This window comes from Balaenoptera borealis, assembly GCF_965194805.1.
Source record: "Balaenoptera borealis genome assembly, chromosome: 19".
NCBI classification, from domain to species: domain Eukaryota; kingdom Metazoa; phylum Chordata; class Mammalia; order Artiodactyla; family Balaenopteridae; genus Balaenoptera; species Balaenoptera borealis.
The window spans coordinates 61593398-61618106 of record NC_138878.1 but is presented as its reverse complement, the minus strand read 5'-3'; the positions used below and the strand labels follow the sequence as shown (position 1 = coordinate 61618106).

The 24709-nt window shown below is 57.8% G+C and overlaps 4 protein-coding genes and 1 long non-coding RNA gene across 19 annotated transcripts; 3 read left to right on the top strand and 2 right to left on the bottom strand.

Annotated features, from left to right (window-relative positions):
• Positions 1-6326, top strand: CA11 (carbonic anhydrase 11). Of its 5 annotated transcripts, none has more exons than XM_082368648.1 (9): positions 1-205; positions 292-366; positions 1121-1263; positions 3029-3214; positions 3449-3544; positions 3701-3773; positions 3878-4032; positions 4291-4456; positions 6209-6326. In XM_082368648.1, exons 1-9 carry the CDS (start codon positions 139-141, stop codon positions 6298-6300), a joined length of 1053 nt encoding a protein of 350 aa, XP_082224774.1. In that variant the 5' UTR covers positions 1-138; the 3' UTR covers positions 6301-6326. The 5 variants fall into 5 exon arrangements, with proteins under 5 accessions (XP_082224774.1, XP_082224773.1, XP_082224772.1 ...); XM_082368647.1 differs by lacking the exon at positions 6209-6326 and adding an exon at positions 5719-6085 and having other exon boundaries at positions 1151-1263; XM_082368646.1 differs by lacking the exon at positions 6209-6326 and adding an exon at positions 5719-6085.
• A 34-nt stretch (positions 6327-6360) lies between these two features.
• On the top strand, positions 6361-11721 carry DBP (D-box binding PAR bZIP transcription factor; the record flags this gene model as incomplete). Of its 4 annotated transcripts, none has more annotated exons than XM_082368676.1 (4): positions 6361-6499; positions 7397-7807; positions 9422-9633; positions 11224-11721. In XM_082368676.1, 4 exons carry the CDS (start codon positions 6361-6363, stop codon positions 11437-11439), a joined length of 978 nt encoding a protein of 325 aa, XP_082224802.1. In that variant the 3' UTR covers positions 11440-11721. The 4 variants fall into 4 exon arrangements, with proteins under 4 accessions (XP_082224802.1, XP_082224803.1, XP_082224804.1 ...); XM_082368677.1 differs by having other exon boundaries at positions 11205-11398; XM_082368678.1 differs by lacking the exon at positions 6361-6499 and adding an exon at positions 8275-8386 and having other exon boundaries at positions 7498-7807.
• A 178-nt stretch (positions 11722-11899) lies between these two features.
• SPHK2 (sphingosine kinase 2) lies at positions 11900-20171 on the bottom strand. 8 transcript variants are annotated; one of them, XM_082368605.1, is made up of 8 exons: positions 19923-20006; positions 19700-19828; positions 18989-19143; positions 15395-15869; positions 14408-14557; positions 14197-14291; positions 13990-14105; positions 11900-13581 (listed from the first exon to the last, which is right to left on the bottom strand). In XM_082368605.1, exons 3-8 carry the CDS (start codon positions 19025-19027, stop codon positions 12489-12491), a joined length of 1968 nt encoding a protein of 655 aa, XP_082224731.1. In that variant the 5' UTR covers positions 19028-19143; positions 19700-19828; positions 19923-20006; the 3' UTR covers positions 11900-12488. The 8 variants fall into 8 exon arrangements, with proteins under 8 accessions (XP_082224731.1, XP_082224729.1, XP_082224730.1 ...); XM_082368603.1 differs by lacking the exons at positions 19700-19828; positions 19923-20006 and adding an exon at positions 20037-20171; XM_082368604.1 differs by having other exon boundaries at positions 19681-20003.
• Positions 20172-20306: 135 nt separating this feature from the next.
• On the top strand, positions 20307-24649 carry RPL18 (ribosomal protein L18). The gene is made up of 7 exons (XM_082368693.1): positions 20307-20443; positions 21661-21747; positions 22118-22225; positions 22756-22854; positions 23702-23825; positions 23986-24055; positions 24532-24649. The coding sequence occupies exons 1-7, from the start codon at positions 20441-20443 to the stop codon at positions 24605-24607; spliced, it is 567 nt and encodes a 188-aa protein (XP_082224819.1). The 5' UTR covers positions 20307-20440; the 3' UTR covers positions 24608-24649.
• LOC309617070 lies at positions 22756-23695 on the bottom strand. The gene is made up of 2 exons (XR_014237740.1): positions 23407-23695; positions 22756-23088 (listed from the first exon to the last, which is right to left on the bottom strand). It is a non-coding gene; the product is annotated as an uncharacterized lncRNA (long non-coding RNA).
• Positions 24650-24709: the final 60 nt, after the last annotated feature.

Genomic DNA, 24709 nt, shown 5'->3' with positions numbered 1-24709 from the left:
TTGGGGAACTGGGACTCCCTGTGGGTAGGAGAGGAAGGCTGGAAGTCCGGGTGGGGTCGGGGTTCCACAAAGAGAGGAAGAAGCTGAGAGAGGGCGGGCCAGGGCATTGGGAAGGGGTCGCCCCGAGGCCTCCCGGGGATGGGGGTTGCAGCTCGTCTGAACGCCCCTCGAGCGCTGCTACTCTGGGCCGCACTGGGGGCGGCAGGTAAGGCCTGGGGGTTGGGGCAGGAGCCCCTGACGGGGGTGGGGGAGGGGTGCCAAGGAGAGGGGTTCAGGCTGCTCTCTCCCCAGCTCACATCGGACCCGCACCTGACCCCGACGACTGGTGGAGCTACAAGGATAATCTCCAGGGAAACTTCGTGCCAGGTGCAGCCAGGGCGGGGACCCAGGAGTCTGGGCTGCCGGGCGCTTTCTTCCTGAGACCCAGGAGTTCTCTCCTTCCCGCCCCCCCTCCCCCCAGGACGCAGGAGTCCCATCCCCTTCCTCCCTCCCTCAGGAGGCCCAGCTTCTGAACCCGAGGGACTCAGCATGGGACATTATACATGCGCATTTCAAGTAGTGAGTGGGAGGGAGTGGAAGGTAAGGGAGTGTGGGGCTGGAAAAGTGTGTGTGTGTTTCCTGGGAAAGAGGCAGGTAGGTCCTGGCTCCTACTGAGAACCAGAGGTTCAGTGGCCCCGTTGCCCACCTCGTCCAGCCCTCTCTTGCAATTCCTCCTCCCCACTACATTCATTATCCGGCTGTGGGACAAGGGGGACCAAAGGAACTACAACTCCCATGGGCTCTGGGGCAGGCAGGCACTGGATGGGTAGGCTGGCAGTCTCAGGGCCTGCTGGGAGTTGTAGTTCCTTCCCCAATGACAATTTAAGAGAGGTTTGATCAAAGAGACTTGAGGTGTTGGGGGGGCCGGGGCGGTCCTTAGGAAGCTCCTCCAAGATTCTTCTAGGACCCAGGATTCTGGATCCCAGCCCCCTCCTCCCTCAAAGCCAGGAGTCCAGATTCCCAGCCCTTCGTCTCCTGGGATCCAAGGAGTCCAGACCACAGCCTTCCCAGCAGATCCCAGCCTTGGGATCCAGTCCATATTTCTGACTCCCTTTCCTCCCTGCCCCACCCCTGCTCCCAGGGCCTCCCTTCTGGGGCCTGGTGAACGCAGCCTGGAGTCTGTGTGCTGTGGGGAAGCGACAGAGCCCCGTGGATGTGGAGCTGAAGAGGGTCCTTTATGACCCCTTTCTGCCCCCGCTGAGACTCAGCACAGGCGGAGAGAAGGTAAGGGGCCTGGAGGGCGGGGTTACCAAATCCACTGGGGCTGGGCCTGAGTGGAGGTGGGGGGTAGGGCTTTGAGTTGGGAGGCTAGCCTTGGGGAAGGAGGCCTACAACACAATGGGTGGAGAGGAGGCTACTTACACTCCACAGTGGATCACCAATTGTTCCCTCCTCAAACATGGCTCCTAGTCTTCCCATCTCTTAGAATCAGTGGTAAAACAGACTCAGTGTGCCAGGCACTGTTTTCAAACTTGATAAATCCTCTAATTTTCACAACAACCCCATGAAATAGGTACTAATATTATCCTTATTTTATGGATGCAGAAACTGAGGCACAGAGAGGTTAAGTTACTTACCTGAGGTCAAACAGCTAGAGAGTGCCAGGGCTGGGATTCAAACCTAGGCAGTGTGGTCCCAGAATCCATGCTCTTGCCCGCTTTGCAATACCATTTCTTTTTTTTTTTTTTTTTGGCCGCGCCCCGCGGCATGTGGGATCTTGCTTCCCCGACCAGGGATCGAACCCGCAACCCCTGCACTGGAAGCGCAGAGTCTGAACCACTGGACCACCAGGGAAGTCCCACAATACCATTTCTTATAAGAGGTGGCACTACCTTTCACTCAGCCAAAAGTCTCAGAGCTATTCCCCATCCCATTTCCTCCCTCACTCCCATTTCCCATCCATGAGTCTCCTTGCTAAACAGCATTTCACTTCTTGTCCCTCCACTGCTCCCACCATCATCTCGCACCTGGACTGGTGCCATAGCCTCCTTGCTGGCCTGCTTCTCTGCCTCCTGCAGTCCATTCTCCATCCCACAGCTAGAGAGATGTTTAAAAACACAAACCAGATCATATCACTCTCTCCTACTCAAAATCCTTCTATTAGGACAAGTAATAACAGCACACACTCACACAGTACTTAGCATGTGCCTGGCACTGTGCCATGGGTGTTATATACATTCAGTTATTTAAATAAAAATACAAAATACCCCATCCTTGCCCACAAGGCTGTGCACCATCTGGCTCCCATCACCACTCTCTCCTTTGCTCACTGGGCTCTGGTCCCGCTGGCTTCTTCACTGTCACTAAAATAGGCCATCTCAGGGCTTTGCACTGACTGTTCTCCCTTCTGGAATGCCCTTCTCCCTGCTCCTTGCAACTAACCCCTCCTTATCCTTCAGGTCTCCATTCAAATGTCACTTCCTCATGGAAGCCTTTCTTGACACCCCACCCCCATCCCAATCTATGGGTCCCCCCCCCCTCCTTTTTTTTGGCTGTGCTGCTTGCAGGATCTCAGTTCCCCGAGCAGGGATTGAACCCAAACCCTGGCAGTGAAAGTGCAGAGTCCTAACCACTAGACTGCCAAGGAATTCCCTGGGTTTCCCATTATACTTTAACAGAACTCCCAGTTCTCCCCAGTGTGAGCACAGGATGTAATTAACTAAGCATTTACTTATATGATTCAGAATTTATTGTCTTTCTCTCCTCCACTGGAGCAGAAGCTCCATGAGGCCCAGAATTTTTGTCTACTTGCTCATTGCTCTTTCCTGGCAACCTGGCAACCATAGTAGCAGCTCAGTAAATATTTGGTAATTAAATCCACCACTGTTGAGCACCTACCATGGACCAGCCCAGAGTCTGGAAAGACAGTAGTGTTCAGACTATGCTGAATGATTAGATGTTTGTTGGCAGAGGGAAATGTACGAATGGAAAACAGTAGGGAAAAGATCTTCTCTCTGCATCCCTATGAAGGCCTCCACCTCTCCCACAGCTCCGGGGAACCCTGTACAACACCGGTCGCCATGTCTCCTTCCTGCCTGCGCCCCGGCCTGTGGTCAATGTGTCTGGGGGGCCCCTCCTTTATAGCCACCGACTCAGTGAACTGCGGCTGCTATTTGGAGCGCGTGACGGAGCTGGCTCTGAACACCAGATCAACCACCAGGGTTTCTCTGCTGAGGTGATGCCTGCTAACCTCTGACCCTCGACCTTCACCCTGAGTCGACCCAATTCCTCCCACCTCATCCTCCTCTTAATGCCTCATCCCATCCTCCTCCACAGAACTACCCCCCCCCCAACCCTGAACACTAATCCTTAACCTGACTTGGAACCCCAAAGGCCCAGAGCTGCACCCATTGCCCATTCTGTCCCCCCTGTCTGCCAGGGGACCCCACTCTCTGTGCTCCCCTCGCAGGTGCAGCTCATCCACTTCAACCAAGAACTCTATGGGAACCTCAGCACAGCCTCCCGGGGCCCCAATGGCCTGGCCATTCTCAGCCTCTTTGTCAATGTGAGCCCAGGCAAGATTCGGAGGGAGGGAGGGGCTGGAACCTGGGGTCTGAGAAGAGGGAGGCTGGAAGGCCCAGACTCCGGGGTCCTAGGGGAGGAAGGGGTTGGGGGCTTGGGCTTCTGGGTTCCTATCTCCTCACCTCATACCTCCACACAGGTGGCTGGTAGCTCAAACCCGTTCCTTAGCCGCCTCCTTAACCGTGACACCATCACCCGCATCTCCTACAAGAGTAAGTCCCTGGGCATTGGAGGGTGGAGAGGGTGGGGGTCGGGTGTGCACATAGGGGAGTTCAGCAGGGGCACCCCTCTTCACTCTGACCTGATATTCCCGCAGATGATGCCTACTTTCTTCAAGACCTGAGCCTGGAGCTCCTGTTCCCCGAGTCCTTTGGCTTCATCACCTATCAGGGCTCTCTCAGCACCCCACCCTGCTCGGAGACTGTTACCTGGATCCTCATTGACAGGGCCCTAAATATCACCTCCCTCCAGGTGACCCTGGCAGCCCATTGCCCCCTCCCTGCCACCCCCAACCCATTCCTTGGCCTGGGTGTCCCCTTGCCTCACCTACCCTCCTACCCCCGGTTGACAGGGAACTGGAGGGGATTCGAGAGTCTGACAACCCTGGAGAGTCTGGTGGGGGCTGAGCAAGACCCCGCCCACCCGCTCTCGGGGGCCGGGCTTCCTGCGTGACGTCACCAGAGCCATTCATTATTCACTCCCAGTTTCCCACCCCCCCTTCCACGGCAGATGCACTCCCTGAGACTCCTGAGCCAGAATCCTCCGTCCCAGATCTTCCAGAGCCTCAGCGGTAACGGCCGGCCCCTGCAGCCCTTGGCCCACAGGGCCTTGAGGGGCAACAGGGACCCCCGGCACCCCGAGAGGCGCTGCCGAGGCCCCAACTACCGCCTGCATGGTATGATCCAGTCTGCACCCCGTCCACGTCTTGGTCTAACCCGCCTATGTGTCTCCCCTTGGTGTCTTAATATGATACAGTCCTACCCCCCTCTGCTGCTCTGTATGATCCAGCCTCTTGAGCTCTCACTCGCTCTTTCTCCCTTCCCCCTTTGTGTCAAAGTGGTACAGCCCACCTCCCGGTCATAGACCATTGCTGATCCATGATTTGTCTTCTTCGCTGCTTGCAACTTGGTGTATAACCCGAGCCCCCTGGTTTCCTAATGGTACGATCAAGTACTGGTCCGTGGTGCCTATTACTATGGCTTTCCGAAATGGTACAGCCCGAATCCTTTTCCCTGTTTTCATGTGGTACAACCCACCTCCCTTACTGAGAAACAACATGGTACAATCCCCTTTCCCCCCCACTGCCTCCTCGTGGTTCAGCCCAGTGATCTAACGTCTACCTCTCTGGCTTCTCAACATGGTACAGCCCATTACCCCCCCCCCCACCAATGAATACCTTCACGTAGTTCCACCTAATGCTGAAACCGGATGTCCCTATTCCACCCTCCTGCTGCCTCCCTATGGTTCAGCCCAGTGCAGTATAACTGACCATTTCCCCCAGCTTCTCAACCTGGTACATTCCGGCTCCCCCTTCGCAGCCCTCCCTGTGGTAGAGCCCCGGGCGGCCCACCCCACCATCCCCGCCCCCTGCATGCTCCCTTCAGGGTCCATCCTACCGTGCCTTAAACTAACGCCCCCAACCCGTGTCATCTTACAGTGGATGGTAACCCCCATGGTCGCTGAGACTCCCCACCGAGGATTGCGCCTGCCTTTCCCAAGCCTCCCCACAAGGGGAGGGGAGTCACCCCCAAAACAAAGCTATTAAAGGGACAGAATACTTCCTGTATCTCAGTGGTCTGATTCTAGGGGCGGCGGGGAAATATTTGGGTGTTAAAGAATAGCAGCCTTCTTCTAGAAACCAATCTCCCTCTTCCTAAACCCCACTACTCGGTTTTTTGGCTTCCCATTTCACCAGTCATTTGGATTCGTGGCTCCTTTAAGCGGCTCTTCTCCCCTCCCACCCCTTTACCCACCCTCCCCGTCAGGCAGCACGCGCAAAGCCATGTGCTTCCCCCTCCCGTCTGCCTCATTGGCCCGAACTGGGTCACGGTCCCGCCCCCAGTGCCGTCTCCCATTGGGTGAATGTAGGTCAGGGTCCCGCCTCTCTCCAAAAGGCAAGGTAACTTCACGCACTGAGACCCTCTCTCGCACTCCCAGGACTTGGCGGATCCAGGGGTCCCATTGGCTGTGCGTCTCGAGGGGTCAAGACGCGATTGGCCCGCGCTTTCAGCCGGAGGGAGGCACGCGGCTGGGGTGCAAGGCCGGAGTCGGGCGGGGGCCGAGAGGAGGGGTGCGCGCTGTGGCGTCGGGTGTTTTGGTTTGGCTTTTTTTTTTTTTTTTTTTTCCGCGAAAGAAGTTTGCTTTGGCCACGCCTCAAGGCAGCCGCCTCCTCCTGCCCTCTCCCCGGCCCTCCGCGCACACCTCTTGGTGCAGATTGCAAAGCTCCTTCCTTGGAGAGGGCTGCAGATTTTGCAAGAGCCAGGCTCGCCCACCTTGTAGAGGAGCGCCTTGTGTCCCCTTGAACCCTCGGTTGCAAAGAGCCGGCCGCCTGATTTGATCAGCCCCTCACCCAGACTGTATGGTCTCCTGGGACCCTGTTGAGTTGCACGTTTCTGCACCGAGGACTGCAAATCCCCGTCGCTCCTAGGATTTGCAGTGTTCTGGATACTGGAGGCTTGCAAGCTACGCTCGCCCGCCCCTGGGCAGACACTCGCCCGAACCACAGGAGTGTGCTGCTGACTGGCAAGCCAGCTGTTCGCCTCTCCATGAACCCGTGAGCCTGCGGGCAGGTGCCGGGCGATGGCGCGGCCCGTGAGCGACAGGACTCCGGCCCCCCTGCTGCTGGGCAGCCCGACCGGGGCCCCCCCTGGCGGGGGAGCGCTGCTTGGGCTGCGGAGCCTTCTGCAGGGGACCAGCAAGCCCAAAGAGCCAGCCAGCTGTGAGTTCTAGCCCCCATCTCGCCCAACTCAGACACCCTGCTCCCTTAGTGCCGGGAGGGTCCACAGCTACCTCCTACGTGCCAAGAGTCCATCCTCCCAACCTTTACCTACCCAAATATTGTACTTAGCTGTTTAGGCCCCTAGATCCCTCAGCACCCAGGACCCAAAAGTACCGGTTCTCATGCCTGTCCACTCCCAGGACTCAAGACTCTAGGCCCCAGCCCCCTCTTCCTTTTGGTTCCGAGAGTCTGGACCCCTGGGGTCCAGGGAGAAGGGAGGGGGGTGTGTCGGATGCTCACACGGTTGTTACACGGGCTTGGGCGGGGCCTCCTGGGGTCACATGGAGTCTAGGGATGAGGAATGTGCCCCAGGAATAGAGCCCCTTCCTGCCCCTTAGAGTGTGGGGGCAGGGAGGAGGGGGTACAGTGCGCAGAGAGTGGGGGGGGTTGTAGATTACAGAGGAATTAACAGAGCTGTCATTTTTAAAATCTCTCCTGCCCAACCCTCCACCTACCTCTGTCTGAACTTCCATCCCCCTTCTGTGTCTCTTATCCCTTCCTGGGTCTCTGTCCCCATCTCTCTCTTTGCGTCCCTGTCCTCCCCTCTTTCTGAGTCTGTCTTCCTCTCTTTATCCCTTTCTCGGTCCGCCGCCCCCGTCTCTGTCTTTTCTCTCTGGGTCTCTCTCCCTCTCTGAGCCTCTGTCCCCTCCTCTCTCTGGGTGTTTGCCCTCCCTCCCGGGTCTCTCACCCACTTCCCTTCTGTCCCCCCTCTCTCTGGATCTCTGCGGTGTGGGGTTCCATCCCCTCGTTCCTCGTGTCTCTCCCCTCTCGGAGTCGCTTCTTCATCTCCGTCTTCCTCCTCCTCCCCACCCTGCCCGCTCTTTCCCTGGCCCGCAGGTCTGCTGAAGGAAAAGGAGCGCAAGGCGACCCCGCCGGCAGCCACGGTCCCCGGGCCGGGCCTGGAGCCAGCGGGACCGGCGGATGCCTCAGCTGGGGCGGTAGTGGGCGGCGGGTCCCCACGGGGACGCCCGGGGGCTGCGCCCGGCCCGGGTCTGTTGGCGCCGCTACTGTGGGAGCGGACGCTGCCGTTCGGCGACGTGGAGTACGTGGACCTGGACGCCTTCCTGCTGGAGCATGGGCTCCCTCCCAGCCCGCCGCCCCCCGGCGGCCCGTCGCCAGCGCCCTCGCCCGTGCGCACACCTGCACCCTCCCCGGGGCCCGGCTCCTGCGGCTCGGCTTCCCCTCGCTCCTCGCCCGGGCACGCCCCCGCCCGGGCTGCCCTCGGGGCCGCCGGCGGCCACCGCGCAGGTGCGACGGCTGGGGCGGGGCAGGGCCCTGGTTGGGCGGGGCTTGGACTCCAGGGGGCGGGGCTGTGAGAATCTGGGGGTCAGGACGGTGGGACTGGGGCTGCATGCCCGAATTCCGGGTCCCCTAATCGGGAGATGTCGAGAGAGGAGTCCGGATTCTGTGTCCCCTAATGGATCAGGGACTGCGTATCCTGGATCTATAGGAGATGAGGGACTTGGGACCCCAAGTTCCAGGAAGCCTGCCCAGTGGTGAGGTCGTGTGAATTTTTACGTGGGACGTGAGGACAAAGGCTGTGGATACTCGAGGAGTAGGGATTGGGATCCCAGAACACTGGAGTTATTTACTGGGGAGTGGACTGCACCCCAGAATCTGGACCAGGAAGCGGTGGAACTGGGATAGGACCGGAAATCCTAGGCCCTCTACGAGGGAGGAAGACGAGGGCCGGGCACAGACTTCTGTTTCCCCAGGACAAAAGGGACTGGCAGCCCTGCCTCCTCGGCCCCCTCCAGTGGAGAGGGGCTGGCGCCCCGGGTCCCGGAGTCCTTCAGAAGGGACCTTCATCCTGCGTCTTCCATTGCGGCAAGGACCGAGCTTTCTATATTCCTGGGGGAGGGGCCTGGGGTCCCAGAATCGTGTATATCCTAGTGGCTAGGACGTTTGGGGCCTGAGAATATCGAGGGGGTCGGTTCTCGAGTGTTCCCTAGAGAGCAGAGGGGTCTGCCTCCTTGGCGGTTGAGAGGTTCGAGCTGGGAGACCCCAGGGAGCAAGAGGAAAGGTGTGCTCCCTCGGGCACCTTGGGGTAGCCAGGGGCGGACTGCAGGTCGGGGATTCCTGGACACACCTGCTCCTGGTCCGACCTCCGGGCAGGACCAGGGCCCTCCCCTTCCCAGTCGCACATTCCCGCGCCACGTGAGTCCTCTCCTCCCTCCTCCGTGCTTCGTGCTTCGCGCACGCGCGGTCACGCGGGAGGGGGCGGGACTGGGGAACTTGAGGGCGCCCGTGGCGGCAGGGGGGCGGGGCGGGAAAGCAGGCGCCAGCACGTGACTCGGCCCTGAACCTGTGTCCTGAGTTGCCCCCAGCTGGCTCTCTCTTAAAGGTACAGGCCGCTCTTATGCTTGAACCAACCTGGAACCTCAGAGCCCTTTATGCTTCTCGTCCCTAACTCTGGACTTAGTAGTTCTTAAGGAGCTAACTTGAGGTCTTTTCGGTGCATTAAATTCCTTTTCCCTGAACAGCCGGGGGTCTAGGCTTTGGTTGGGGATTCAGTTAAGAAGGGTAGGACTATAGAGAAGGAAGCTAACACTGTAACTCTGAAGTCCTGAGGTTTTAGAAACAATAATTCAGGTTCCTGTGCTACTTAGGGCAAGTCACGTATGATTGGGCCTCAGTTTTCCTGTGTGTAAAAGTGGAACTGGTTTCATGATTTCTGAGCATCTCTGTGGCTTAAGGAGCCTTCATATTTTATATTAGGGAGGTTGATCCCTGGCGGGCTTTATGTTAAACCCCATAAGGGCCTTCCTTGTGGTGGATATGATACCTGAGCAGGGGGTAGCCTCTGGGAACCCCCTCCCCAAAATAAATACACACTCAGGCGGCACATTCTATTTCCCCAAGGCCTGACCTCTCGGGACACACCCAGCCCTGTGGACCCAGACACGGTGGAGGTGCTGATGACCTTTGAACCTGACCCAGCTGATTTAGCCCTGTCAAGCATTCCCGGCCATGAGACCTTTGACCCTCGGAGACATCGCTTCTCAGAGGAGGAACTTAAGCCCCAGCCAATCATGAAGAAGGCGCGGAAGATCCAGGTGCCAGAGGAGCAGAAGGTGAGCATTGCTGGGTGTAGGACACAGGCTTCGTGGGTTCTGGCTCCACAGCCAGGGATGGCCCTTTCTTTAGTCAGACCTGGGTTTCTCACTTGGGATTAGCTCTCACATTCTCCTAACTTACAGCCAAGGATCAGTCCTCCTTGGCCAGGGGCTGCACAGGGACAGAGGTTTGGGCTTGAGATTTGTGAAAACCGTATCGTTGTGGGATTCAGACTCAGCCAGCACTGATGGGACCAGTTTTACAGGCTTGGAGCTTCTCCTATCGGTTGGACCCAACACCCTCATTGGGGCAGGCTTCAGGCTCTACCAGGCCCAGTTGCTAAGGATAGCATTCTTTAGGAATGTGATATCAGCCTGTTTCTTCTGAGCAGCCAACTAGGCAGGGGTTGGTCCTTTAATCTCTGATCTGGGGCATCCTTCAGGGCGATTGCATCCGCCTAGGATGAAGACTTTGCCAGCCCCTCTAGGCCTTGTTTTCTGGACTCACTGGTAAGAGGCCTCAGGTTCTCATTAGCGGCCAGGGCCACATTCTGATTTGGGGTGCTTTGGGCAGTGACTGCATCTCTGTAGCATTCTGTCTTTGTCAGTCCTGGGTTCTTCCCTAACAAGAAGTACCTGGGCTTGTCTCGCAAGACTTTGGCATGTCCTTGTGTAAGACACAACTACTTGAAGCAGTGAGTACTGGCCTGTAAACCAAATCTAGACCAGTGGTTTCTCTTGCCATGAGGCCCTGTTGCTAGGGAGTGGGTTTACCCTAGCAAGCAGGGACTAGGCTTTAATGAAATGGGGATGGAGGGGCATCTTTCATAGCTCTGGGTGGTCCTTGTACTAAGGAGTGGTCCTCCTCCACAGCCAAATTCCAGGACTGGAGAACTCTGAACATAATGGTGTGGGGAGGTCTCAGGATAGACCCCTTTGCAACCAGGGACTGTTGGGGAGGAGGCAGCTCCCTGGCCTCTATTCAAAGCCAGTGGGTCAGAGACTGGCTGTGGTCATTGGGACCACTTACACCTCACTTTTGTTTGCTGAGGAGGGGTGAGGTTGCCTTGGCAGCAAGGTCAAAAGGGCCCAGCTCTGAGAGGATTTTATGGGACACCAAACCCCATCAGTAGGGAACCTAGGCTTTCCTTAGCAACCAGGATCTGGAAAGGTGATGTATAGGGCAGTGCTTTTCAATGGGAGAAGGCTTCAGACCCTGAAGGTCTTGTTGCTAGGGAACAAGAATCCTTAGCAAACCAGGAGCTAACTGCAGGCTTTTTGTCAAGTGAGAAGAGCTTGGGCCTGCTCTGCACAGTGGAGACTTGAAGCTCAGTTGCTTGGGGTGGGAGGCTATCTCATGCCTTAGCTGTTGCTAGGGGCCTGCTGTCCATAGCAACCGGGGCCCTAGAAGGCCAGACCCTTGGGTACCCATTCAGGGGAGATGGGGTATCCTTTAGGCCCCACTGCTGGGTGAGAAGCAGCCCGGGGGTTGGGGGGGCACGGTTTCTTAAGTGCACTCTGGTCCTTGAAGGCACAAGCAAAGCTGTTCCTCCCTTCTCTCGCTGGGCCGGGGCCCCTCTGGACCTCAGTGCTTTCCCACCCATCCAGGACGAGAAGTATTGGAGCCGGCGGTACAAGAATAACGAGGCAGCCAAGCGGTCCCGCGACGCCCGGAGGCTCAAGGAGAACCAGATATCGGTGCGGGCGGCCTTCCTGGAGAAGGAGAACGCCCTGCTACGGCAGGAGGTGGTGGCCGTGCGCCAGGAGCTGTCCCACTACCGCGCCGTGCTGTCCCGCTACCAGGCCCAGCACGGAGCCCTGTGAGGCCGCCCCCACCCCAACAGGCGGAGCTCTCCTCCTCCTCGCTCAGACTTGCGCCCTGACGCCCTCTTCCCTCCCCGCCCTGTGGCCCACGGGCCGGCCAGCTGGGTGCCCCAGGGATGTGATGATGCAGATAAATACATTTATATTTTTAAGAAAAAGTGAGCCTCCCCGCTCCCTCGTGGGGGCGGGGAAGGTCCTCAGTGTGTGCCCCCCGGCACGTCGGGGACCCCATCCTCCCACCGCCTCCGTTAACACGATCCTGAATAAATCTTGAGAACCCCAGAGCCAGCTGTCGTGGGGGAGGAGGCAGCTCCCTGGCCCCAGTCCAAGGCCAGCGGGTTACGCTGGCCGCAGTCCATGGGCAGGTCTGGGCTTCGATCCATAAAAGGCAGGAGCTGCTGGAAGTGCCTAGAGTCTGTTCCCTCCCACGGGCTGCTGGATGGAGGAAGGGGCGAGGGCCTGAGAGGAATGAAGCCACTACCTTTATTGCATAGACCTTTTCAATTGCTTTGAAGACTGAGGCTAGGGGACGCACAAAAGACAGAGGAAACGAACTTCCCCGCCCCCACCCACGGGGGGAGGGACATTAGTGCAAATTGGAGCGCCGCCCGGGGAACTTGCCCCTCCTGGGCTGATTGGCCAGCTTGGTGGAGGCACCGGAGTAGACGGGTCCAGTTATCTAAGGCCTCCCCAGCCCGTACGTTCCAGGTCACGTCACTGGACTACGCGTTAAGACAGGCTCCGCCCTCAGCCGACCTGGCTTTCTACGAGCCGTTCTCGAGGGTCTGGAGTGAACCCGCCCTCGTTGATCAGGCACTACCCTTGGGGCGAGCCCACTTCTCCGTGACCGTCAGGGCCCCAACCCCCGGAATTCGGGACATCCTCCAGCATCACCTCTGGTCCCCTAGGGTAGGGCGCAATCCTGAGACCAGGCAGGACCACTGTAGCCTCCGCCCTGACTCTAGCAGCCACACCACGCCCCCTAGCTCAGGCTCCGCCCCCTCAGGAATGTAAGCCCCGCTCCGGGCGAGCTCCAAGCTTGGTTGGAGTTAAGGCTCCCGCCCAGGGCAGCCTGAAGGACCCGTGAGCAGAGTACCGAGGCCGGGATGCACCTGCGCCTGCAACGGCCCGTACTCCACCTGCTCCCCGTCCACCGTGAGCACGCCGCGGGGCGTGAGCGGCTCAAGGCGGAAGGCACGAGCCGCAGCGTAGCCCAGCTGCGGACAGCCCAGGCTGAAGTGGCTACCGCGCTCCATGGCCAGAAACAGGCGCAGGAGCGCCGCCCGTGAGATGCCACCGCGCACCCAGCACAGGTGCACCAGGCCGTCGTCAAAGCGCGCGTGGGGCGCTGCCACTAGGTCAGCCCCCAGGTGACTGGGTGAGATGGCCAAAATAAGCACAAAGTCCCCCTCCATTGTCACCCAGCCTGGGGGTAGTGGAGTGCCTAGAGGAGGGAGCAGGTGGTCAGGTGGGCCCCCAGCAGAGATGGCCACCTGGGCATCAGGGGTGGGAGGTGGGAGCCCAGAGGATGCTGGCGTTTCTGAGGCCCCCTCGGTGATGGGTGAGAGTTGAGCTGCCTTGGGGGAGCCAGGGGGCGAGGGCAGCAGTGGGTCTGGGGACAGTGGAGCATCCCCAGCCCCACCCCAGTCCCCAGCCAGCTCTGGGCCCCCACCGTTGAGGGACAGGATGGGCGGGGGTTCAGGTGAGCCAGGGGAGGTCAGGGCAGGCTGAGGCAGGGGCAGGGGCAGGTCAGACACTGAGCGGTGCAGGGGTGAGTGGGCCACGGGTGGGGCTGGGCCGGGGGCTAGGGTCAGCTCTGACTTGGCACGTGGCAGGCCATGGGGAGGGGCGGGTGAGGCGGGCTCCACCGTGGCAGGGAGGTAGGAGAGGCGGCCACGGTAGGTGTGCAGTGTGGCGAGGCCCAGGACCGTGCCCAGGGTGAAGCGAGCACTGCCCAGGGCCCTGAAGCGCTCGCTCTGGATGTCCACATCTGACACAAAGCCCCAGGCCACAGACAGGAAGGAGAAACAGCGGGAGCCGGAGGCCAGAGTGACGGAGAGCAGGTCCAGCGGGTGGCTGCCACCCCGGCAGAGCAGCAGGGAGCAGTTGAGCAGCAGGTCAATGCCCAGGGCCGGCTCAAACCTTCACAGTCACACATGGACGGATACAGCGGGAAAGAGGAAACAGGCTGGGTGAGATACACAGTGCCAGGCGGGGAGGAAAAACACACAGACGGGTGGGGCAGCAGACAATGGGGAGAGGAGGCCGGGCATGTCCCGGGGCCTGCCCGCAGCCATTTGGCCACCTCCAGACGGACTCTTCTTACTGAGCCAGGTTCCCTGTCAGTTCTTTCATTCCATAAGCATTCACTGAGTGCCTCCTGTGTGCCAGGCACAGTTCTAGGCACTAGGGAGACAGCTAGGAACAAGACAGGCAAAAATGTCTGGGGGGTGTGGGGAGCATCCCTCAGCCGGACTGATCTGGCTGAGGGGAAGATGTAGCGCAGATGTGCCAGGTCCCTGTTATACCAGGAGGGCTCCTCCCACCTACCCCCCATGCTGGTTCACGGCTCCTGCCAGCGCGTTGCCCGAGCCACAGGGGAGGATGCCCACGGGGGTCTTCACGGCCTCTTCCCAGTCGGGGCGTTCTAGGAGTCCATTCAGCACCTGGAGGGTGGGAGACCAGACACCTGTGTGTTGGTCCTGGCCTCCGCAGTCCCCCAGGGCTCAGGCTTGGGGCAGGGTGGTCCTGCCCTACCTCATACAGCAGCCCATCTCCGGAGACGGTGACAATGCCATCCCACTCGCTCAGGCTCAACCCCTGGACCAGCTCCCGGGCGTGGTTATGTCGTTCTAAGGTGGGGAACCAGGAAGTGAGGCAGGCTGTTCCACCCCTGACCCACCACCACTCCCCAGGGCTCAGGAGTCCTAGCCCGCAGCTCCCGCCTCCATCATGACACTGCCCTTACCTGTCTGGATGAGGTTGAAGGACAGCCCCGCTTCAGAGATCATGGGCAGCACATGGTTCTTACACCACTGCCAGGCCAGGCCCCGCCCCCCAAAGGGATTGACCAATAGGAGCAATCGGGGAGGCCTTGGCAGAGGGTCGGGGGTGATTTCTGCAGAGAGAGGAGAAGGAGTCTACAGACGTCAGGGAACCAAGCCCCTCACCTCAGAAACGGTAAATGCAAATAGCCTCCAGTGGAGGTGGTGGAGGGCTGGCATCAAAACCTGCTGGGAGTTGAAAGTTTTTTTCTCCCCGGCCTCACCAGCTCAGGCCCAGGTGTACAGCCCACCCCCGTCCGAGGTGCTGAGACAAAGGCAGGGATTCGGTGTATAATCCCAGTGCCCTTTGGACTCACGGGTGGGAGGAGAGCTGTGGTTTCCACCTTCCACACCCCCAAATACCTGGAACCCAGGAACAGGTTATTCCACTGTGCGGTCCTCACCCCCAGCCAGCCAGAACCAAGGAAGTCCCACCAGCTGGGGACCCTGGAACCTTTACCTTCCTGTGCCAACTGAGTACCCTAGGTGGGGCCCTCTGCCTGAAAGCCTCCTCTGAATCCCCACAGCTGGATTAGATGCCATCTCTGGGCTCCTGAGACGCCCCAGGGGACCTCTGCGAATGCCTGTCATCCAGAGTGGTGACTGAGCGTGTCTCACTTGGCTGCTCTCACCAGCCTGGGAGCCTCTGACTCATCTGTGGTCAGGACCCATGGAAGGGGGGAGGGGACAGAGACAGAAATCTCATGAGAGCAGCACACACAAATCCTTCTCTGCCTGGGATTTTGCCTTCTGTGCCCATCCCTGTCTGTGCATCACTCTTTCAGTATGAACCCAGAGAGACACACCACACAGACAGACACACAGAAAAGTAGAGACAGAGATGCCCACAGAGGGAGATCTGAGGAGACACCAAGGTGGCCTGAGGACAGAGAGGCTGCCCAGCGCCTCACCCCCGTCCCCAGGAAGTGGCAGTCCGCGGAGCAGACACGTGAGGGCAGTGGCCCAGCGCTGGGCCTCAGCACGGTTCTCCTCATAGGTGGCCGCCCCGTCGGCCCGGAAGGTGCGTGCAGCTCTGCGCCGGCCCCCACGCCGGCCCCTCGGGTAGGTGTAGATGCAGAAGTAGGCTGCTGAGTCCGAGGGGCTTCGGCTCCGCAGGGTGCAGCAGCCTGAGACCTCAGCCAGCAGGACCAGGCCACCCCGGGGCCGGGCTTCAGGCTTTGGCCGCAGCCGCTGTATGTGCAGGGCTTGTGGTGTGAGAGTGAGGGCGAAGCGTGGGCCTCGGGCTGGGTAGGAGCCAAACTCGCCATGCAGGAGTGGGGTGCTGGCGGTCAATGGCGGTGGCGGTGGGGGGGCCATGGCCTTGACCCTGTCCAGGGCGCTCCTAGGCCTGTGGCCCCAGCTCCAGGTCAGCTCCTGCTCTGGCCTCTGTGGGGAGGAAGGAGGGTAGGAGTCAGAGTCCAGGACACCCATGGTGGGCAGAGGGAAGCAGGGGCAGGGCCTGTGGATAAGAGGAGACAATGAGGGGTGCTGACAGGCAAGATGGGAGCACCAGAGACAGGCCCAGACAAAGTGTGGGAAGACTGAGGACACAGGGCAGAGGTCAGACACAGGGCAGAGGTCAGCTGGACAGGAAGGGCAGCATCCTGCAGGGTCCACGCCCAGGCATGCAAACGTTCATTCCTTTATTCCCCAAATAATTATTCAGTACTATGTGCCAATCATGGTGCCAGGCCCAGCAAACACAGCAGGGAATGAAACAGACGAAAATCCCTGCCTTCGTGGAGTTTATATTCTAATCGGAAGACAGGAAAACAAGGTAAAGACATAAAATACATATCGTGTTGGATGACGATTAAGGACTTTGGAGAAAAATAATGCAAAGGAGAGAGATCAGGATGGTGGAGACATATAAATAGACATGTAAAGATAGAGAAAAACACAACACACACACACACACACACACACACACACACACACAGAGTCAACTCCAGATGGAGAAAGTAACAAGGAAGAGGCACTCAGACACAAAGAAAAAGGTCTGAGAGCAAGAGAAACACTCGGAGACAAACAGCTTCAGTGAGATGAAACCTAGTGTAATGAAAGATACTTAGAGAGCAGAGTGAGAGTTTAGGGGCTCCAGAGGCCCTCTGAGAGTCAGACAACAGAGTTAGGAGAGAAAAAGCAGACAGGAGAGGCAAAAGGTAGGGGATGTAGTAGCTGGAGAAACTGAGAAAGGGGTGTGACATGGAGCAACTAAGGGGTCAGAGAGGTAGAGGAGCCACATGCAGGCACCTGCAAGGGACAGGAGCCAAGAGCTGGACCTCAAGCACTGACCTGGGTGTCTGGCCGCCTGCTCTCCAGGGAGAGAGTGGGAACTGGGCCTGAGGTCCCCTCCCCCTGCCCTCTGCCCAGTTTCTGCCTCCTCCTTCCAGCTCACCTTTGTTCCCCACTGCCCCGCCCACCCAGTCACCTATCAGTCCTGCCCCTCACCTTCCCCAGGCGCAGAACTGCCCTAGACACACCCCCATCTGTGGACTCACTCTCAGGAGCCACCTCTGCCCCCTACCCTGGGCAGCTCTTCAAGCCCCACCCCTAAACTTGCATTGACTCCCCCCACCCCCGACTTAGAGCCCTAGGTCTCCCCCAGTCCTGGGGCCTGCGCCTTGGTCCCTAGGTCCCCAGGTCTCTGGCCTGGTATCCATTCTCTCCACCCTCCATGTACCCCAGACCAGGGCCTGGGTCTCCATCCATAGGTCCCCCCAGTCCATAAGCCTGAGTGTCTGTCTCCGGTTCCCCGGGTCCCGGCCCTCCATCCCCACCCCATTTCCAGAACCCAGTTCCAGACCTGGGTTTTCATTCCTGGATCCCTCAGTCCTGGTTCTGGTTCTCCATCCCACACCCCTAGTACCCAAGTCCCGGGCCTGCGTATCTGTTCCTCTTGCTCCCTCAGTCGTCCTGACTCGGGTCCCTGTCCCGACACCCCAGACCCTCCTCACACGCCGGATCCTCCTCCAGGCGGCCACTCAAGTCAGCACCAAGTGCCCCCATCAGACCCAGGGGTGGGGGGAGGGTGTGCATCCGCTCAGCCAATGGCCGCGCGGCCGGCCTAAGTTGCACCAATAAGAGCGTGCGGGGGCGGGGCCAGCAGACTCGCGAGCTTGGCGCAGGGGCCTGCCGCGGGAGAGCGGGAGAACTGGGCGGGGTATCGCGCTTCGCGAGATCAGCCGCCATTGTAGGTGAGGGCACACGCGCAGCAGAGGCGGCTTCACGGAGACAGGGCCAGCGCCCCTGTCGCCATCTTTGTTGAGGGCAAGTGGACCTCTCCCATCCTTTGACTTTATAAAAGAGAAGGGGCAAGGGGGAGAAGGTCTTTAACTGCAGATAGAGAATAACCCTAACACAGGTAACACAGACCCAGAGATATGCAAAAACAGTAAAAGGGAAGAGTGAACCAGAGTCAGAGGCAATAAGAGACCTGAAGAGAGTGTCTCTTTTTCAGACAGTTACAGAGAGTCAGAGAGATAGACATAAAGAAAAGCAGAGATACAAACAAAGAGACAAAGACAATGGAATTAAGAATGTGCAAGGTGGGCTTCCCTGGTGGCGCAGTGGTTAAGAATCCGCCTGCCAATGCAGGGGACATGGGTTCGAGCCCCGGTCCAGGAAGATCCCACATGCCTCGCGGCAACTAGAGAAAGCCCACGCAACTAGAGAAAGCCCACGCAGCGAAGACCCAACGCAGCCAAAAATAATAAATAAATAAAATAAATAATAAATTAAAAAAAAAAAAAAGAATGTGCAAGGTAAGGACATAAGAAAACCCAGAAAATGATGGACACGGCGAGACATGGGGACAGACACTTTCAGAATGAAAACCAGGGAGGAGAGGTTCATTAATTCACAAACTATTTACCATGGGCACAAGCCAGCGTGGGGGCAGCATGACATAAATATCTGCCCAGTGAATGACCCAGTTACATGGTAGGACAGAGACTCAGGAGAGAGACTGGGAGTATCTGAGAGAGACCTCTAGGTCAGGGGTGAGGGACAGAGAGAATGTTAGAGGCTGAGAGGAACTGAGGCCAAGAGACAGAAAGCAAAGATGTTGACAGAGAGATACAGAGAGGCAAAGACACGATGAAATTGAAAGAAATCAAGGCAAGAATAATATCAGGTGACCTAGAAACAGAATTGTAGAGACAAAGACACATGCTGAAGGAGATAGGGACTGAGCTCGCTAGAAACAGATAAATGGAGGATGAACTTCATTTATTGCCAATCAATGTACCTAGTGTTCAACTGAGAACAGCAACAGCACCAGATAACATGTGCCAAAAAATGACCCAGGGAGAGAGAGGGCCAGAAACCCAGAAAGATGGAGAGACAGGCAAACACAGTGCGTGTGCTTAGGGCTCCAGGGGAAAGAAAGACAGATACAGTAATCAAAGAGGCTGGGACTCAAAGACCAAGGAACAGGGACAAGGAAGACAGAAGGAAACTGTGTTCCATCGTATGGTGATCTGGACTTCCAGATGGACCCTTACCTGGTCCTGCTGCTCCTCTGCTTCAAGGTGTCCATGCATCTGCAGGCCCTCTGCTGTGTTATCACATCAGCAAGACCCTGGCCTTGGGTCGGAGGCCATGGGAGGGTGGTATGGACAAGGAGTCAGGCCTCATGGTGCAGGCCTGGCCTGTGGCTCTGTGGAGGAGAGGTAAGTAGGAGCATGAAGGGCAGAGGAAAGGAGGCCAAGCTAGAAGTGCTGCAGGGCTTCCACGAAAACGAGTGGACAAGTCAGCTTCATCACTGCCCCAACCAGTCCATCTGGTCCCATCCAGTAAGGGCTAATAACAGCAATAGACGCCCCTTTTTGCAGATAAGGAAAGTAAGGCACAGAGAAGTAATACGACTGGCCCAAAATCACAGAGAGGTTGCCCAAGGTCACACCATTAGTAAGTAGCAAAGCCAAGAATTGAATTCGGTTACAGATAGTATCACCATCTTTCTGTCTCTTCTCCTCCTTGGATCTCCACCTTCCCTCTCTTTCTAGGTCTTCTAACTCCCCGGGTCACCATTTCGCCACCCTTGGTCTCTCTCCACTCCCCTTCTGGGTCTCCATTCCTCCTCCTCTTTGAATCTCTGTCTCCCTCTCTCTGAGTCTCTCCTCCCCTCTTTCAGGAGTTTTTTACTTATCCCTCTCTCCACCCCATCCCCCAAGCCCCGGGGGCCTCAGCTTGCCTCCTCTGTGCTCCAGTACCTTGCACATCCCTCAAACCGAACCCTCTGGGCCACTTGAATCTCTTGGCTGGGAAAAGCAGCCTCCAGGTGGCAGGGGCTGAGTAGGGTTCAGGGAAGGGTCATCCGGGGGCAGAGGGAGAAGCTGAACCTAAAAGGTGGAAATACGGGATGCCATAGACTGGACTGCAGCAAGAAGATCTCGGGTTAGACCTCAAATAAGACTTCCCGAGCTGCGACCGCACCTGGGAAGCGCAGCACGAGATAAGGCAGATGTGAGCCTGATAAGGAAACGCCCAAAGCCTGAGGTCAGAGGTTTCCCGAGGTCCCGACTAGCCCCGCCAGCCCCGCCTCCTCACCTCCAATACTCGGCCCTCTAGGTCCTCCGGGAGCCACAGAGAGGCCTTCGGCGTCGGGCCAGAGCGTCACCGCGCGACGCGTCTTCCTAGCTCCGCGCGACATCTCTCTGGCTCCGAGATCCCCTTCTGCCGGAAGACTATCAAGAACAGGGACTGCATAGGGCCAGAGAGGCCTCCGACGTGCTCCTTGGCGTAGCGCTTGTTCCCCTTTAGATGTTCCTCCACCCAATTCCGGAATCGCCCATCTAGCTGGTCCTCCGATTCACCATAGAGAGACACGAGTCAAGGTAGAGCGCCGCGTCGCGCCCATGTGACGTCACGTAGGCGCCACTCGCTGAAGGCTTTCCCCGCCCATTCTGGTTATGTTCTCTCTTTCCGGACCTGGCTGAGGAGGAGGCGCCATCATGGTGAGCGCGTTTTGCGGCGTTCGGGGCTTGACCATCCGCTGCCATCCGCCGCAGTCTCGAGCTGGGGACGTTCCAGAGTGAGGCAGGGGTTCCAGGGTGTTCGAAGGAGGCGACTCCCGCTGTGGGGAGCTATTTTGGGAGCCCGAAGACCAGGGATGGGAGTCCTCAACCTCCCGCCTCTCCCATAATCCTGTATTATAGGTCCCATCGAATAGATGACCAAGTTGAGAGGCAAGGAGGTTAAGTGATATGACCGGGGTCACAGTGCCAGTAAGTGGCGGAGCCAGGATTCGGACACAGGCGCTGGTCCCACAGCCACTTATGCCTGTGGTGTCCCTGGATCCGTCACTCCCCAGCCTGAAAAGCTGGGTTCTGGGGCGGGGTGGGGGGATGTCAAGCGTCCGGTGCCCGGGTTTGGGGGCCAGGCAGGCTTCCGTTCGAGTCTCAACTCCCTACCCACCGTATCATCATTCCTGTGCACAGAAAGCATCTGTTAATTGGAGACCCAGTAATTATGCCTCAAAGATGTGAGTTCGAGAAGAAATAAGTCAGAGGAAGTGCTCACCACGGGTCCCTGCATACATTAAGTGCTGGATAAATGAGAGCTATTAATAATTAGGTAGTTCTTTATAACTCATGACACAGCCTGAAAAACTTGCAGGAAAGCAGGCAGGGGGTGTACTGGAAATCGTGGGCTCCCTTCAGTTTTAGCACTACTGTGGGAAACTATACTTAATAAGGAGGTCGTTCTAGGGTTGGTCTGTGCAGAGTAAGTTCTAGAAAAAAGGGTCGTTGTCTTTATAAGAACTTGAAGTCTGCCCTTGGTTTAACTGTTTTTGATAGCGCTCCACGCATGGGAGCAAGGTTTGGGAGCTTAAATAATACTTATATTGTTGAAAAATACAGCTTCTAAAGAAGTAAAAACTTGAGTTAACGCGGCTGCTGTGTTAAGGTCTTTCACGGTGCTGTGTGCCATGTGTTGAAGGCTTTTTGTGTAGAATTAGGTTTCCCCCTCTTTTTTTTTAAACAAAGGAGTCACTTGAGGCCCAGGGAGTTTTAAGTATTTTCCCAGAGGGCTCCCAATGGTGGTCTGGGATTTGTTGTCTCCAGAGACTGGGGCTTTAGCTGTTTCTTAGAGGTGAGGAATAACAATGTTTATGGGGTGAGGAATCTGCCAGATCAGAGTTGGGTTCATGGTCTTCCCTTCACCCCGGCAGGGAGTTGACATCCGCCACAACAAGGACCGAAAGGTTCGACGCAAGGAGCCCAAGAGCCAGGACATCTACTTAAGGCTGTTGGTCAAGGTGAGGTTGGGGTCTAAGACCCCTGGGCAAGGCCACCCTGGAAATATCAATACAAGTTCTAGAGCCTCCATGCTGGTATTGGTCCCGGGCTCCTCGCAGGGGCCTGCAGGGCAGGCTCGAATCTCTGTTGCTTTCCCTTAGCTTCTGGAGATTACAGTGTTTTCAGCCTCTGGGCTGGTTTACCGCAGGGGAGTGGGGAGGGGGATTTTCCGGGTCCCTGGCCAGGAGGGACCTAGGCCAGCTCTCTCCCTTGGGCTTAATGGGATGGGGAAAGCCCTAAGTCATTTATTTGCCCCTTTGTTAGAAAGCTGGGAGGGAGGGGGGCGGGTGGGCTGCCCTGGGTTTTCATTTGCATTTTCCTTCCCTCCAGCTGTACAGGTTTCTGGCCAGGCGAACCAACTCCACCTTCAATCAAGTTGTGCTGAAGAGGTTGTTCATGAGTCGCACCAACCGGCCACCTCTTTCCCTTTCCCGGATGGTGAGGGGCTGATGCGGAGGGCATAGCCAGCCTGGGGAGCGACTGGATCATGTCTGGAGCTGGACTTCGGGTGGAAGGGCGGGCTTGGAGCTCTCTGGTAGCAGCCTGGCTATCAGCTGGCTTAACCTCATCCAGTGGTGGGTGCAGAGCTCTGACCCTCTGACTGTAGCTGAATAGTGGGGGCATTGGACTGGCTTGGCCTCTTGGTCTCATTTTCCTTCTCATTGTGTGTGTCTGGGGGCGGGTTACAGTGGCTTTATGAGATCTTCCTGAGGTTTCAAGTTATAGAGTGTCTTCTGTCAGAAGCTTTCTGTAGGAGAGATCCATGGAAGAATCTGTTTGTATTTTCTTTGGAGATTTTCCCAGACTGGACCTGAGATTAGGCTTGTGCTAGGTTGAGAGGTGTGGCATGGGTAGGTTTAGCCCAAACGGGACACAACTGTTGTTTCTTGGGATGGCTGAATGGGTGGGATTGGATTTAACCACCAGAAGGGACTTGTTTAATGTGCATTTCATCCCCACGCCCGCAGATTCGGAAGATGAAGCTTCCCGGCCGGGAAGGCAAAACGGCTGTGGTGGTGGGGACAGTGACTGATGACGTACGAGTCCAGGAGGTGCCCAAGCTGAAGGTGCGTGGGGGGCTCAGGAGCGTGTGGGGGGTGCTCAGGGTGAGGTCCTGTGGACCTGGCTCAACTTCTCGTGGTGCCGGCAGGCTCATCTCACCTCTGGGTGAGGCAGGCATCGTGCCTGGGTTGGAGGGGGGATTGTCCCTCACATTGTTGATGGCGGGTATCCCTGGACAAGCCCCTTCTGGGGCCCTGCTGATGGTGTTCGCTTTGGATCCAGACAGCCAGAGTTCAGACCTGGATCTCTCTGCCACTTTGTTTTTTTTTTTTTTTTTTTTAAATTTCTATTTATTATTTTATTTATGGCTGTGTTGGGTCTTCGTTTCTGTGCGAGGGCTTTCTCCAGTTGCGGCGAGCGGGGGCCACTCTTCATCGCGGTGCGCGGGCCTCTCACTATCGCGGCCTCTCTTGTTGCGGAGCACAGGCTCCAGACGCGCAGGCTCAGTAGTTGTGGCTCACGGGCCTAGTTGCTCCGCGGCATGTGGGATCTTCCCAGACCAGGGTTCGAACCCATGTCCCCTGCATTGGCAGGCAGACTCTCAATCACTGCGCCACCAGGGAAGCCCTGCCACTTTGTTATCTCTGGGCAAAGTCTTGGATCTCTTTGTGCCTCAGTTTCCTTACACGTAATAGCTTCGGGTTGCGGTGTTAAAGGGATTTCTAGAAGTAAAGTGGTAAGAATGGCTGTCGTGAACTCAGGAAGCTGCCTCCAGTAGTTGGTGGTGGTGGTGATGAGGCCGAGTAAGCAGCTGGGACTCCTGCTGGGCCTGGGCAGTGGACAGGCAGCCCCAGCAGCCCCTGGGTCGCCGTCCGGGGGGCTCTGACCACGCCTGTCCCCTGTGTCCCCCAGGTGTGTGCTCTCCGGGTGAGCAGCCGCGCCCGGAGCCGCATCCTCAAGGCCGGGGGCAAGATCCTCACCTTCGACCAGCTGGCCCTGGACTCCCCCAAGGGCTGTGGCACCGTGCTCCTGTCTGGTGAGTGGGGCTGAGCGGCTCGAGGCGGGTAGGGGGGTGGGAGGGGTCTGTCACGAGCTGTGGGACTGCTAGCAGCCTTTACCTTCCCAGGCTTGGGAGGTCAGTGACACCTCACCCCACCCCAGATCAGCCTGAGCCACCCCTTCCTTCCCTTCCCCAGGTCCTCGCAAGGGCCGAGAGGTGTACAGGCATTTTGGCAAGGCCCCAGGAACCCCGCATAGCCACACCAAGTGAGTAGACCTAGCCCTGGACCCCAGCCTGCAGGTCTCTAGAATATCCCCCCACCCTCTTACCCGCTTTTCCTTCAAGACTGCCTAAAGCTCTGTTCCTCGGGTGTTGAGCTCCCTGCACGGCCAGCATCACAGATGCAGGCTTCCCAGGGCCTGTGTCCGTCTTTCGGGTGGGGCCTGCATTCCGAGCAGGTGGATGGCCCCGGGGCCTAGTGCAGGCGCTCCAGCAGCCACTCCTGCCAGTTTCGCTTCCTGCGCTGCCAGGCTTTTCCAGCAGCGGACTTGGTGTCACCAACCGATGCTGCTTGGGTTGAGTGAGGGCCCTTCTGGTGTCCCTGTGCTGCTCTGTTAGAGCAAGCAGCTCTCTGCTGAGCTCCCAGCTGGCGAGCGGGCCCTGGCAGCCGGTGGCGGTGGCGTCCCTCCTCCCTCACTTGTCTGTAACGTGAGCCTCTTCTCACCCTCCCTTCTCCCTGCAGACCCTATGTACGCTCCAAGGGCCGGAAGTTCGAGCGCGCCAGAGGCCGACGGGCCAGCCGTGGCTACAAGAACTAACCCCAGATCCTACCTTGTTATTAAAAAGATTTTGGATGCTAATGGCCTTTTGTGTATTATTGGGGAACGGGGTGGGGGGAGGGAGAGGGTCGGAACCGGCGG